Source organism: Trematomus bernacchii, unplaced genomic scaffold, assembly GCF_902827165.1.
Source record: "Trematomus bernacchii unplaced genomic scaffold, fTreBer1.1, whole genome shotgun sequence".
NCBI classification, from domain to species: Eukaryota; Metazoa; Chordata; class Actinopteri; order Perciformes; family Nototheniidae; genus Trematomus; species Trematomus bernacchii.
The window spans coordinates 7,829,639-7,841,307 of record NW_022987828.1 but is presented as its reverse complement, the minus strand read 5'-3'; the positions used below and the strand labels follow the sequence as shown (position 1 = coordinate 7,841,307).

At 40.8% G+C, this 11,669-nt stretch overlaps 1 protein-coding gene across 3 annotated transcripts; it reads right to left on the bottom strand.

Moving 5' to 3' along the window:
- Window positions 1-352: 352 nt before the first annotated feature.
- Window positions 353-11,256, bottom strand: washc2c (WASH complex subunit 2C). Of its 3 annotated transcripts, none has more exons than XM_034151942.1 (31): window positions 11,118-11,256; window positions 9,757-9,900; window positions 9,396-9,560; window positions 9,232-9,300; window positions 8,951-9,124; window positions 8,746-8,839; window positions 8,599-8,660; window positions 8,462-8,518; window positions 8,264-8,374; window positions 8,050-8,134; window positions 7,815-7,874; window positions 7,584-7,708; window positions 7,401-7,491; window positions 7,257-7,310; window positions 6,952-7,149; window positions 6,717-6,862; window positions 6,489-6,599; window positions 6,010-6,102; window positions 5,822-5,923; window positions 5,626-5,733; window positions 5,361-5,530; window positions 5,105-5,225; window positions 4,357-4,803; window positions 4,140-4,268; window positions 3,880-3,981; window positions 3,663-3,737; window positions 3,369-3,428; window positions 2,677-2,895; window positions 1,408-2,097; window positions 1,143-1,314; window positions 353-1,051 (listed from the first exon to the last, which is right to left on the bottom strand). In XM_034151942.1, exons 2-31 carry the CDS (start codon window positions 9,898-9,900, stop codon window positions 906-908), a joined length of 4,380 nt encoding a protein of 1,459 aa, XP_034007833.1. In that variant the 5' UTR covers window positions 11,118-11,256; the 3' UTR covers window positions 353-905. The 3 variants fall into 3 exon arrangements, with proteins under 3 accessions (XP_034007833.1, XP_034007832.1, XP_034007836.1); XM_034151941.1 differs by having other exon boundaries at window positions 5,626-5,735; window positions 5,821-5,923; window positions 9,757-9,918; window positions 11,118-11,255; XM_034151945.1 differs by lacking the exon at window positions 3,369-3,428 and having other exon boundaries at window positions 5,626-5,735; window positions 5,821-5,923.
- Window positions 11,257-11,669: the final 413 nt, after the last annotated feature.

The window sequence follows — 11,669 nt, the reverse complement described above, 5'->3', positions numbered from 1 at the left end:
ACACCTCCTAAAACAAAAAGTTTCCAATTTGTTCCCATGAAGACGACATCTTGTCTTCTGTTTTTAAAAGAATGCCACTTTGTAGCCCAATGCCAGCAGAAAGGCTTTTACTGCCATGTTCAAGACACAAACAGGTACAAGACCTTTCCTCTATGGCCTAGGTTTTTGGAGCCTTTACTTAATTTATTGTAACCTTATTTCTTCTTCTTTCAGGTAGGTTTCTCTCAATGCTAACAATGGAGCCGCTTTAATTCTTCAATAATTCTGACCTCAGCAAAAACCCTAAACCTCTCTAGACAGACAAGACACAAAGGAAAACAAGTGACAAGGAAATCATCACGCTCTTTTCAGATAGCATAAAATATGTTTCTTTTTAGTTATTAAAAATGAATTTCCTTTTTCATCAAAGCCAAAGTTAAGAAATTAATGAATTTTCCATTAATAAAAACATTGTCAAAATGCCTAAGACAGTAAGTAAACAGACTGATTTCTTATAACCATCATATGGCACAAACCCAAAGACATGGAATCTCAATGTGGAAAAGCCAAAGGATAAACATCTTCAAAACAAACAAAACAATTGACTATTAATTTCTGCAGGCTTTGAGGCTAAGCATATGGTATGCTTATAAAGTGCTATAATGTATAATAAAGATTAACAGTATATAATAACTGTTACATAATATGATCTGATACGGAGATGATTTTGGAAGTACTATCAGAAGTTGACTGGAATAATTTTCATTTGAGTTTTTTATCTGCCAAAAATAAGCCCCAGTATTTATATGGAGGCATATGAATAAATACTCTATCAACAGTGTATCCGATCTCCAATCTTTCAGCGGTCCAAATGACAAAATTATGGATCCACAAATATACAAATCTGGCTACTCAGAAACAACAGTTCAGTTCCCGCCAAGAGCATTAAGTGGATCATCAAATATGTTGCTTGACTCCGCTGCTGTGGAGGTCTCCTGAGACGGTGGTGTTTTCTTTGATTTATGGGGAGGCTTTGTGACTGCTTTTGCTGTGCTTGGTGAGAAGATGTCATCTTTAGGAAAAGAGAGATGGATAAAATAATTAGTTAAATATGGCAATAAAAAAAGAACATGAATGCATCAATATGTTTTATTGTTTCTTACCCATGTCATCATCAAATATTGACTTGGTCTCTCCCTTTGTCTTGGACTTCTGTTTTGGTTTGAAACTGTCCGTCATGTCAGCAAAAATGTCTATGTTGTCGTCAAACAAGCTGGCATCAAGGGTCTTCTCTTTGTGCTTCTTGTGAACTTCAGGCACAATGGCGACTTCATCCTGAGAACATAGAAATGCAGCCCATAAGGAAAGGAATTAAACATTTTCTCATGATGGCACAGACATCCTTTATAAATGTAAAAATCAAGGTACCTGGAAGATGTCCTGCTTTGAAAAACTGCCGTTCTTTATTTCTTTACTACTTGTGGATGTGGGAGTGGAGCGGTTGCTCACTCCAAAGATGTCCTCATCCTCGTCCTCCTCTTCCAAAAAGGATGAGGCCGTGGCTTTCTTAGTAGTTGACCTCGGCTTGACCTTTTGGAAAAGTTCATCAGTGTTGGCATCAAAAAGAGATGGAAGAGAGTCTTTCTTCACCGCACTACTACTAGCTTCAGGCTGTGTGGTCTTGGTAGTTTGTCTGGTGGGGGGTGTGGTAGTGACTGAGGAGGCTGCAAACAGACTGTCAGAGCCAAAAAGGTCCTCGTCATCAGAAAACGGCAGCACCTTGGTAATGCTGCTGTCTTTACTGGAGTCCTTTATTCCAGCGTTTGTTGATACTGGCAGTGTCAATACTGAGGGTCTGGTGGGGACTTCAGAGACTGAGGAAGGAGAAGCTGAGGAGGCAGGCAAGGCTGAGTGGGAAGCTGGGTCGGGTAGTGTTGGACTGGCACGCTTCTGGCTGGATTCATCTGGTGGGGGTAAGGCTAAACCAGACACACCGGGGTTCTGCCCAGGAACATCTCCACCCAAAGCCTCTTCTTTATCCACTGAAGATCGCTGGGCTGGTTGCTGCCTCCCTGCTCTGGACTGGGGTCTCCGTTGTGCTGAACCTTTCGCACGGCTCTGCATGACAAGAGATTTGCAATCACAATATTACATCAGAAATTCAAACAATGATAAAGCAACAAATACCGCACTTCCACTGCAAAGTCAGGCACAGTTTTACAAAACTCTACTCGTTTTATCTTTTATTTTGGCTAAACAAATGGCTAAAGTTGTGGATAGCACTCGTTTTTTTTGGTACCACTTGGTTTGAGGTTTCATGCAAGCTGAGCCAATAGCAGACGGAGTTAAAACACTGCAGAACACTGATTGGACAGAAAAAAATGCCACTAGGACAGCACAAAATATCCTGCACAAACCTCAAAACCCATAAACGTTGTCAATTAGTAAAGCTACTGTTAATAGCAACTGCAATGTTTTTATTTTCTTGACCCATACTTTAAAAATTGAAGCCCCCAAAATGACGTTAAGCACTACATGGTACAATTGACTAAGTGTAGACATTCTTTTGGTTGGTTAAAGACCTGCTATTAAGGCTATTAAGTAAGTTGAGTTCAGTATAGCCGAACAATGCAGTGGAAATTAAGCATTTAGGACTTGAGGATAACAGATATAATACTCCAGGAATCAAAAACCGACCTTGTGTACACTCTGAAGGGTTGCAACCTTGACTGGGGTCTCGAAGCTCACCCCTCCCTCACGGTCTGTCTGGGCTCCGACAGGAGTTGTGACTGGGCTGGGGCTCAGGCTGGAGCTGGACACCCCAGAGGAGGAACTGGTAGCCATGCCACTTGAGGCCCCTGGCATACTGGGGGCCGCACCAGGGAGCAGCGCAGCAGGGTTGATCATCAGATTGGCCTGAATATGATGAGATCAGACGAAATAATATAATCATTTATCAAGGCAAAAAAGAAACCAATGGACACCAAAGAAAGACTATTTAAAAGAGACTTTCCAGGTAGAAACACATTTACAACTACTACCTCTTCATGGAATTTCTCAGCAGATCATTGAGGAAAAAAAAGCTCAAAAACAAGACTCCAGATGAAAATGAGAAAAGATCAAGATGCAAAAATATCTTGTGAAACTGAAAGAAAGAGCAAGTATATTCTTTCGGTTAAGAAAAATGAAATCAGAAAATATGATCTCATTTTTCTTGCCGCTGTTCTGTAGCCAAGCTTTTACTGCAAGTTGGAATATAAAAAAAGAAGCCCAGACAGAAGACGCCTTAAGAGAGAAAATGTGTAAGAGGAAATAGAAGTCTTCCCTCAAGAGGAATCGGAGTGAAATGTCAGGAATGAAGACTGATTCAAGAAAAACAAAAATATTACTTGAAGTTTCCCAATCCTTGATGAGGAATCTTTAGGTTTTACAGGGTTTGGTGCAGGTTTCTGTGTGGTCAGATTACAGCAGGTTCAGAATCAAATCCAATAAAGACATGACCTAGTTCATATAAAAACAACACTACCACAACATATCAACATTTATAAAAAAAAAAAAAGGTATGCTACTACAAGCAAAAATAAACCCTAAAACAAAAATGAATGGGGACACAGGTGTGTGTTTATGGCTAAAAAATAACCCATCCATGATATTATTGGAGTACATGCTTATAGTACACTCACCTGAATCTCTGATACAGATTCTGGACTGGCTAGTGGTGCTCTGTCATTAGGTTTACTGGGCTTCTCTGCTATTTTCTAAGAATAAAAAGAAGAGAGGAAAAAAGCGTCAGTATAATGACTATTTACACAGCTGTCTTCGTTTCAAATCTAATATACAATGTTAGGTCAGGACGAATCCACAAAATAAAAAATCACTAGAAAATAATCAAATTGCTACCGGAGGAGGATCCTTTGCCTTGATAGAGCTGAAGAGGTCATCCTCATCCTCATCTGAGAACAGGCCTTTTGCTGCAAGCTTCACTGAGTCGGGCTTGGAGCTCTAAAAGGAAACATATATATATATGTACACTTCCTTATCATCTAGTGAGAGACATTATGCATTCATTCACAAACAGTATGCAGTCGACTGCAACACCGTACTTGAAGAGAGAAAAAGAAACATATCTACAAAGAGATAAGAAAATGTAATATACTGACAGCTGGTTTCCCTGAGGTGGCAAACAGGTCAACATCTGGGTCATTGTCCTTCTGCTGCGTCTGACTGAACAGCAGCTCCTCATCCAGGAACACTCCTGTGCTCTTTGCCTGCGGTCGCTCCTCTGTAGGCTGTTTTAGAGACATATATTTGTATTCTTGAGAGACCGCGTACCAATGCAACTAAAAACACACTATTCTTACTATAAATCATACTAACCTTTACAGTGTTGCTTTCTGTGGGTTTGCTGGGTGTGAATATCGGTTCATTCCAATCTGATTCGTCTTCCTCCTCATCATCAAATAGACTAACAGTGTTTATTTTCACTTTCTCTTCCTTCTTCTCCTCCTCCTCCTCCTCCTCCTCCTGGACATTTGGTGGTGGACCGTCCTCTGAGAGGAGAGGGTCTTCCTGGTCAACTTCGTCCAACGGGCTCTTTGTCTGCTTGTTAGCAAAAACGTCGATGCCTCCAAAAAGACTGACTCCTCCCACAGGCTTCTTTTGACTTTCGCTAATATCTGGCGAGGGGGCTGATGGGAGCGGCTCGGGGCTCTTTGCCGTCGGCTTCTCCGGCAGTGAAGGCTTGTTCTTTGCTGCCGGTTTGGAAACTACGCCCTTTTCAGATTTCTCCAACAGGGAGGACGACTGAGAGGCCACAGCAGGTGTCTGAAGGATACAGGTATAAAAAGAGTGAATATCCATATGGGAATACGACACATTACATGGTGTAAAAAGAATGATTCTGTTATAAAAGTATAGCAGAATCAGAATGTTATAATACTCTTGTGGGCAGTCTCATAAAACCAACTTGATTATGTGTAATTGAAATATCTAAAAGTTCCTCTAGAGGCTGAGGAAATGTTTTTTCTAACCTATTAAACCATTTTGAGGCCCACTGGAAGCAAGCTTCAAACTAGATGTTTTTCATGACAAATGTGAAATACAGGAAATAAGTTAGTGCACTCACTTTGGCAGCTGGGGCGGCAGTGTTTCTATTGACAGGAGGTTTGTCGCCAAAAAGGGATCCTTTATCCTCACCATCATCCTCTTCTTCGAACAAGAGAGCCACTCTCTGAAACTTTTTCTCACTATATGAAGAGCGGAGGGATAGGAGGATGGATACTAATTATTTAACGTTTCAAAATGGGTTATGAAAACGAATGAATTTAAAACAACTGCAACAGTTTGAAAGTGTTTAAAGAACTCAAAACAAGTGTACACACCTTGAATCCGTTGTTGGAGTAAACAGGTCGTCATCGTCATCATCGAAGACGCTGCCTTTCTGAGGTATTTTGGCACTGGGGAAACTGGAGGGGGCGCTGACACTGGACTTCATCCCTCCTGTCTTCACCTCTGACTTCCCCGCACTACTTTTAGAACTCTCCCACTGGTCCTGTCATTGAATCATTGAGAAAAATAATGTACCTTATTGTACGCCCTCATAACAAATGGCGTGCAGGAGGTAATTATGACTTGATGTTCTCATACCTCTTCGTCACTGAAGAGGGAGCTGGACAAGGCCTTGCCGGGCTGCGGGGTGGAGGCTTTGGCTGGATTAGGTTTTGATTTAGACTTAGCTGCGGATGCAAAGAGATCCTGCAGGGTGAAGAATCAGAATATTGTAAGTTCCTCACACCAAAAGTAAGCGTAACCTATTTCAGTTTCAAGTCAAATGTGTTTGTACCTCTTCTTCTTCATCATCAAATAATGACAGAGGGGCCTTGCTGGTTTTGCTCTGGCTTGTAAATTCAGGCTTAGACTGGCTCCTGGGGATAGTTGGAGATTCCTATGGAAGGCAAATACATATATGGTGTAATTAAGATGTATTGCTACTGTTGTCACTTTTTTTCAGAAGAAGATTGAGAGCCTTACCTGGATGTCTTCCTCATCAGAGAAGAGGCCTCTGCTCTTGGGTTTTATAGTTGGCTTGACAGCAGACTTTGGAGCATCTGGAGCCGGCCCGTTCTGAAACACAGGACACAAAGAGGATCATTTAATATGTAAATGGGTTTTAAAGTAGTTTAGTCTTGAAAGAAAAGACCTGTACAGAGCGAAGATAACTTAACTGTATGAGGATAAAGGCTGCCAGTGCACTCTAAACTAAACAGAGTGCACTCAATATGGCCAATTGCAGCTAGGTCTGTTCATTTAATGGCATCAATGCTTGATAAATGGGCTTATTAAGAGATATACAATATATTGTGGCTGTCAATGAGGTTATGGTGTATTTGGAGGCAGTGAAAAACCTTTTGAGCCTTTTCGGTAAAAAAAAATAATGTAATTTTCCACTTAAAAACAGAGCAGAATGTTTTTTGTCTGGAATAAAATGTTAAGCAGTGAAGTATTCAGACCTCCTCAGATTTTTCAGACTCCTCACTGGTAGACTGCTGACGTTTTTTCAGTCCCTCGTTGAGCAAGCTTTGAGTCCCGGGTCCAAACATAGAGATGGCCCCTGCTGGCATCTAAACACAACAAGGGATCATCAACAGAGGAACAAAAAGATTACGGCTATATCAAACTAAATATGTAATTAATACAACTATGAATACTGTCATGTTCAACGTCATTGAAAAAAGTACCTTTCTCTCAGGTTGTTTAACCTGCTCTTCCACTACCTCCTTCTTGCTCTGAGTTGGGGTCGGCGCACTGGACTTCTCACTGAATATGTCACCACCATCGTCGTCTTCATCAAAAAGGTCAACAGCTTTGGGCGTCTTCTTTCCAGCTGAAAAAGAAGCAAAAAGAAAAAATATGTTTGGTGATGGTTATGATCCCATCTGAACCTGGACTAGAAGACCATTCTCCCACACTTACCAGAGTCAGACTTTGAGAGGCTTTTACTACTGAAGAAGTCATCTTCCTCCTCCTCATCATCAAACAGCCCACCCCCTACTCCACCAACAGCAGCTGGTGGAGTCTGTTTGGAGGCAGCATTGATCTTCGGAGCTTGAGTCCCATTCTCCTTACTCTCCACTGCATCGGAGTTATTCACTGACTTGAAAAGAGTGTCCGCTACGGGGAGAAAGACATTTGGTTGTGGAAGATGAAGCAGACAAGTACGTGTCATACAGGACAAGGACATACGGTATTTTAGCGGTCATACAGGTAAATGCTATTACCTGGGAATATTGAAATGCCACCCACAGGAATCTTCTTTCCAGGTTTCTCCGATTCTTGAATGGCAAAGAAAGGTTACGTCTAGTTTTTTCTATATGCTTCTACCTTATTTCTTTGCAGATATTTGTGTAGAAAGTCCGTCTTACCTGCAGTTTTTGCTGTGCTTTTTATTCTTTCATTCTGCATTTTTTTCTCTTCCGACGCAGGAGGGTTTGGTGCATCTGAGAATAGATCACCCTGAATGGTATAACATAAAACAGCACAAATTAAACGTATTGTTTAGAGGAATAAATAACAGTTAGCTCTGAAAATAATTGAGTTTAATATACCTCATCATCATCGTCAAACAGGCCTCTCCCTCCACTGAAGAGGCCGCCTTTCCCTCCAAATGGGGAGAAATCTTCATCCTCCATCTTTGGTGGCTTAAACATGTCATCGCTGTCCTCTTCAGCTGCTGTTAAAATGAACATAAAAAGTATTGAGAGGCATACTGGGAACCATGGGCCTGCGGTGGAAATAACTGAAGTTTGAATTGCACTGATGATGAATAAAAGTCCTACCCTCGGGCTTCGCAGGCTTTGGTTCTTTCCTGCTTTTACTTTTCTTCTTAGATGTCAATGCTTCCAAGAATGAAATGGTAAAAACACAAGGCATGAGCATGCACATGCTAAAATGTCATTACGTAAATCTAAAATAAAAACTTTGATGCTGTGTTTTCCTTAAATTAAATGTGAAGAATGGGATTAACAAGGGAGGTGATATTTGACCAGCTTGTTGGTAATGATGGTGACTTACATGCTCGATCTCCCTCTGGTTTGGTCACTGGTTCACCCTTGATTCGGGCTGCTAGCTCATCAGCAAAAGACGATGGTGCCGTATTCTGAAAGTGACATAAAAAAAACGAATTTACAATGTCCCCTAGGTAGATCATATCTGAATGATTCCAGACTGGATTAACAAATAGTGCGTTTACAAAAGATATCTCAGTACTAAAGCAAATCAGAAATACCTTTGTGTCATCATCATTATCTTCCCCGTCTGATTCTCCGAATATATCAGAATCCTCCTCCTCTTCATCGTCGTCATCATCATCATCATCATAACTAACCATGGATGGCTTCTACGTGAGTGTGGAAAGACAATTTGGGTTTTAAAGTGGTTCAGTTTAACTGTAGTCTCTGATGTGTTTGGCAGGCAGGCAACTTACCTTCCTAATATTATTGTGACGTTCTTCCTCCTCCTGGTTAAAATCGTCATCTGAATGCTGTGACATAAAAAGATAATTACAATGTCAAATTGAACACAATAGAAAATACTATTAAAAGAAGGGAAAGAAAGTCTTACAACTGCGTCTTTGCCATCTTCGCTCTCGATTACACTGTCTCTGTCACTGTCAACTGACATTTCTGGAAAACAAATCATACGAATACATGACAAAAAGGAAAGAGTTTGATGTAGGAGCGACATTAAAAGCTGCAATGAGGAGTTTACCATCACTTGAGAGGTCACCAAGGCCAACGTCCTCTTGATTCATGAAGGCCTGGGAACCAATAAGATATGGAAGCGGCCTGTCCACATAAAGATCCTGAAAGACAATGAGAAAAACAGACACACCGGATAAAGTACATTCATTTGAAGATGAGTTATCACATGTTTTCAGTAAACATAAATGAGAGTTTCAAGATCAAGAGCACACCTTGGGTTCAAGGATGGCCTCCAGTCTGTCAGTGACCTCTTCATCCTCTGAATCCGAGTTTCCTGCTTTGATGTCCAGATGCTCAAACGCTGACTCAAGCACTTTTAGACCATGGTTTACAGCTTCCTGCATCTTAGGGATGAGCTCGGCCTCTTTCTGCTCCCGTGTCTTCTCCTGTAGGGAAAACCAAAATGACTTTCACAGGGTGATGCAAGACTTGGGCATAATATTCAGTATGATACTGTTTGGTCAGTGTATGAGGAAGGATGTGTTTTTGATACCTGCTCAGGTTGCTTCTCCAAAGCTTCCACCTTGGGTATCGTCTCTTCTACCTCTTCATCATACACTCTCTGTAACACAAAACGTTTCAATGTATACACTCAAATGGATTGAATTGTCTCAACTGAAATGTATCCAGTCAAATTGAAGAAATTATATACTTTACATTTTCTATAAACTGTGTATTGGAAAGCATGAGAAAGTCGTTAAACACAGAGTGCAAGCAGCTGTCTGTGTTCTTGGTGTCACGGATCAGACTGTCCAACTGCTTCTCAATATCATGCGTCTTCGACAGCATTCTCTGGGAAAAGTCTTGGAGGAACAGGAAGAGCTGTGAAGAAAGATTTTAAAAAACAGTTATGAAGACATCAACAGTTGCAGAGTTCCTTTATTAGCCCAAAGCAGAACACATTTCACAACCCCCACACAACTACTGCATAATAATCTGACAATTTCAGAAAAGATAATGATGAATAACATATATAATATGTTTTCTTGGCCTATTGGGGATGAGGTCTCTGACTTACCCCCGAGTCGGCGGCCAAGGACCAGTTGGCGCTGCTCTGCCGCATCTCTTCAAGAGTCCAGGGTCTCTCCCAACTCTGAGCACCATTCTCTAAGTGTTCACTCCTGCTTGGGCCGTTCACTATTCCCTCCGGCAACCTGCTCATCTGCAATCAGATTGCTTGCTGTTATTGTTGGAATAAATAATGCAGGGACTTCAAAACACTTGTCATTAATTAATCATTAAGGGAAAACACAATTTAAAAAACAATGATCTTATTGTGTAATATTGTAGCTCAAGTATCTGTTTTTGTTTGTATATTTAAAACCAATTTTGAGCAATGTAAACAGCTGGGAGACTTTTGTAATGTAAAAGCTTGTTGGAGGAAATAACATTTATATAGGACTTTGAATGGCAAAAACAAGCAGTTGTCTGCAAATGTATAAACAATAGTGGTGATAATATCATCCACAACATGGAATGGAGCAGCTCCACAGACAATTACAATGTATAACAACTCTTAGGACACTGTAACAGCAGTATCACTGAGATATGGAAACCATTTATTAATTAAAACAAATAAAACTGCATTAAAGCATTTATCTTTTTCGGTTTTCTGGCTCGTATCACTGAGAATCTTGATTTAGCTGCAAAATAACAATTACAATATTTGACATAGAAAAAAGAAAGCTCATGGCAGGACAGTGGCATTCCTTCACATAGAGGCTAAATAAATTATACAACTCAACAGCCAGTATAAAGTGCTGCCCTGTGGTCAAAGGTTTAACCCTCCATTATTTTTAAATAAACCAGGGACAACAATCCTTAATTCTAATGCTTATCTACTGTATGTGTGATGGTGTGTGCATGTTATAATTGGATATACCACAGCCCATACTATGGAACAGGTTACCCACAGAGTCGGATTCACTGTCAATGTACTAAGTTCAAAAGACTAACTGATGACACGATTCATTTAAAATGGTGATGCTCTGATATCCTACTCATGGGGGCACTGTCTGAATGTGTGTTGATATTGAATGTGGGTGAAAGGGTCACTGATATACCACACGATAAATTACACTTTAACTTGATGCTGATGTAGTTGTACTGCAATACTTCAGATTCAATAAACTATCATTGGCGTTGGCTTTCCAACCAAGTTACGATTTATGCGTAGGACACCATGTTGCATTGATATCAAGTTGCCTAAATGTTGTTTCCTCATAGCTACTCGCTTTCACATTCATACAGACTTGCAGAGAAAGCGGGGACTGTTAGCAGCTAGCTCAACTTAGCTACTCAACACCAACGTTAGCTACAGCTGTTCCCAGCAACAACAGAGGGATTTATCCAGCCAAATATGAGCGCTCTCATGCTTACCTTGAATTCCTGTGGTCAATTGCTTTCCACGACGGCAAACGGTGGTCAGAAACGCCGTAAAAATAAGATCGATTATGCTAAATTTGGTCTTCTGACAGGTCAGCCATGTTCTGTCTGCAGACAGTCACCTGACTACTGTCGCCTAGCAACCCAATGAAAGTGGGGCGGAGTGGAACAAACCAACAACCGAGGCGGAGATTTGCATGATTCTCGCGGGAGCGCGCAGGAACTTTAACAACCATATATTTACGGCAAAAGGAGGCTACTATAATCTTGTCTTTGGGTTTCATACAGCTTGACCATACAATCTACAAGACTAAACAATAAAATGCAATTTATTAGTGCTAAATTGTGACATTTTTCTAACGGTATGCGCCTGTCTTATCTCTTCAGTAGAGGGACAACAACAGGTTAAACATTAGTTCTGCTTTTGCTTAGTGTCAGCTCGATTTTGAATGGCTGAAAAGCCCCTTTTACAGTCTATGGAAAAGCCAAGCCGAGGCAGCCCCGTTCTGCTTGGCCAGTAAAGATAAGGTTTGCGTTTGCTAGTTG

What these genes read in the sequence shown, in the direction of transcription:
- washc2c (XM_034151941.1), bottom strand. Translation starts at nt 9,900, where the DNA reads ATGAGCAGGTTGCCGGAGGGAATAGTGAACGGCCCAAGCAGGAGTGAA. An exon ending in AAGCACAGCAAAAACTGCAG is followed by an intron (nt 7,311 to 7,400) that starts GTAAGACGGACT and finishes TTGCCATTCAAG; the next exon opens with AATCGGAGAAACCTGGAAAG. An exon ending in CAAGGATTGGGAAACTTCAA is followed by an intron (nt 2,896 to 3,368) that starts GTAATATTTTTG and finishes CATCATATTCAG; the next exon opens with GCCAATCTGATGATCAACCC.